Genomic DNA, 2,850 nt, shown 5'->3' on the forward strand with positions numbered 1-2,850 from the left:
TGCATTGAATCATATCTGTTATTAATCTCTGTCTCTCTTCCACAGCATGTCTTTTATCCTGTCTTCCTTCTCTCACCCCAACGGTCGCAACAGATGGCCCCGCCCCTCCCTGAGCCTGGTTCTGCCGGAGGTTTCTTCCTGTTAAAAGGGAGATTTTTCCTTCCCACTGTTGCCAAAGTGAAAGGCTGCAGCACCCACGATGTGGGACGGTGCGATTCAGAAGGTCTTTCCTTCTTGCTGCTTTCAGACTCCACAACAAAGACTTCAACTGACCAAACACACACATCCACACATGTGCAATAACACTAAGTGTAATTGTTTTTCCCGACAACATAGTATTTTATTCTGTTGTATATATTATGGTATTCTTTTAATCTTATTCTATTCCTTTGCTCTTCTTAATTTTTGCAGCTGCAACTTTGCACTGTCCACTTTATGCTGTGAACAACATATTTCCCATGTGTGGGACTAATAAAGGTTCATCTTATCTTATCTTCCATCCATCCATTGACTTCCGCTTATCCTTTTTCAGGGTCGCGGGGGGCGCTGGAGCCTATCCCAGCTGTAATAGGGTGAGAGGCGGGGTACACCCTGGACAGGTCGCCAGTCTGTCGCAGGGCCAACACACAGGGACAGACAACCATTCGCACTTACATTCACACCTAGTGGCAATTTGGATTAACCAATTAACCTATCCCCACAAGCTGCATGTCTTTGGACGGTGGGAGGAAGCCGGAGTACCCGGAAGGAACCCACGCAAACACGGGGAGAACATGCAAACTCCACACAGAAAGACCCGGGCTGATGGCGGAATTGAACTCAGGACCTTCTTGCTGTGCGGCAACAGTGCTAACCACCGTGCCACCGTGCTGCCACTTAACTTATCTTATCTCAGTCATCTCAGCACTACTAAAACATGGTGACTAACCTCAGAGTTTCAAGTCCACATCCTGGACTCTTCAGAAAAACACACAGCTGCTTCACCCCCATGTCCTGCAAGTTATTATTACTCAGGTCCAGCTCTCTCAGATGGGAGGGGTTGGACTTCAGTGCTGCTGCCAGATAATCACAGCTGGTCTCTGACAAACCACAGCTCCTCAACCTGTATAAAGAATGAAAGATGTAAGTTTATTAGACAAAGTGTGTGCTTCAGTGTTTCAGTGTTTCATCATCTGTTCAGAGCTGAAGAAGGTTCAGAATGTAGAAGTTTAGAAAATGGAAACTCCAAACAGCTGAAGCCAACAGGAAGCAGCTTTCAATTTTCCAGAAATTCCAACAAAGTTATAGAAAATTCATTTTTCTTACATTTTTCCCACATTCATTCCCACTGTCGCCAAAATGCTTGCTCATAGGGGGTCATATGAGTGTTGTGTTTTACTCTGTATCTATTATTGTATGATCTACTGTACAATATAAAGCACCTTGAGGCGACTGTTGTTATGATTTGGTGCTATATGAATAAAATTGAATTGACATGCAGACTGGAGGAACCAGGGATTGAATCACTAACTTTTTTATCAGTAGGTGACCTGCTTTACCTCCTGAGCTACAGTCACATGCTGACTGACCTCAGAGTTTCAAGTTTACATCCTGGACTCTCCAGAAAACCAGACAGATGCTTCACTCCTGAATCCTGCAGCTTGTTCGCATTTGTGGAAAAACTGTCACTACTCATGTCCAGACGTTTCAGATAGGAGGAGTTGGACTTCAGAGCTGAGATCAGCAAGCTGATCTCTGATGGACCACAGCTCCTCAATCTGCATAAAGAATGAAAGATGTAAGTTTATTAGACAAAGTGCTAGAAATCATTCAGTGTTTCATCATCTGTTCAGAGCTGAAGAAGGTTCAGAATGTAGAAGTTTAGGAAATGGAAACTCCAAACAGCTGAAGCCAACAGGAAGTGGTTTCAAACAGTCTTCAGGAAACTTTAAGAAAGCTATGGACTTTTTTTCTCACATGTATAACCACAGTTCAGTTTACAGGGTTCTTCACCATCTGAAACATCTAAATTCATACCTCTAAAGACATGAAAATATGAATCAGACTAAAGAATGTTGAAATGGTGGATTACATTTTAACTTTTACAAACAAACCAAACTATTAGATGGATATCCAATTACTGACTAGAGCACTAAACTCTACAACACAGAATTTGATGCTTTTGTTTGACACATGTCAAAGAAAAGCATGTGACACAAGAAGTGACTGTGCTCAATGTGATGAACTGTTTCCAGTGTTAGAAGTACTGCCACACCACCCCTAGCATGTTTCCAGTGTTAGAAGTACTGCCACACCACCCCTACATTGTAGCCACAGCTGCCCCAGGGCAGCTGTGGCTACAATGTAGCTTGCTATCACCAGTGTGTGAAAGTGTGTGTGAATGGGTGAATGACTGAATGTAGTGTAAAGCGCTTTGGGGTCCTATGGACCAGAAAAGCGCTATACAAATGCAGGCCATTTACCATTTACCATTTATCTTGTTTCATCTCATAAACCAGTGATTCCCAAACTTTTTTTGCTGGGCCCCCCTTTGTTTTACAAGAACAATGTTCGTGACCCCCCTTTGCACACACGCACACACGCACGCACACATAAACACATCCACCAACCACACACCCATATTTTGCTCCATTGCGGTTTATTCCACATCTCAAACATTTAGTAAAAAATAAAGCAAATACAAGTAATCTGCAATAAATTACAGGGAGGTAAGTGACGGAAGTGACGGACAAGGTAAGCGACTCATGTTGTAACTGACGTCAGACGCCGGAGATTTTGGCGGAAAATTAAAGCAAATGGTAGTTTAGATTTGAACAAATTCATTTAAGCTTCAGTATTACCAAATACACT

At 42.8% G+C, this 2,850-nt stretch overlaps 1 protein-coding gene across 1 annotated transcript in view; it reads right to left on the bottom strand.

Annotated features, from left to right (window-relative positions):
* Window positions 1-1,757, bottom strand: part of LOC102214234 (uncharacterized) — a gene marked incomplete at both ends in the record, with an annotated part of 14,682 nt that extends 12,925 nt beyond the window's left edge. Inside the window, 2 exons of the mRNA XM_013908101.1 lie at window positions 929-1,102; window positions 1,569-1,757. Of these exons, the coding sequence (XP_013763555.1) occupies window positions 929-1,102; window positions 1,569-1,757 (363 nt within the window). The remainder of the gene's footprint in view (window positions 1-928; window positions 1,103-1,568) is intronic.
* Window positions 1,758-2,850: the final 1,093 nt, after the last annotated feature.

Source organism: Pundamilia nyererei, unplaced genomic scaffold, assembly GCF_000239375.1.
Source record: "Pundamilia nyererei isolate P.nyererei 1_Seehausen unplaced genomic scaffold, PunNye1.0 scaffold01193, whole genome shotgun sequence".
Taxonomy (NCBI): Eukaryota; Metazoa; Chordata; class Actinopteri; order Cichliformes; family Cichlidae; genus Pundamilia; species Pundamilia nyererei.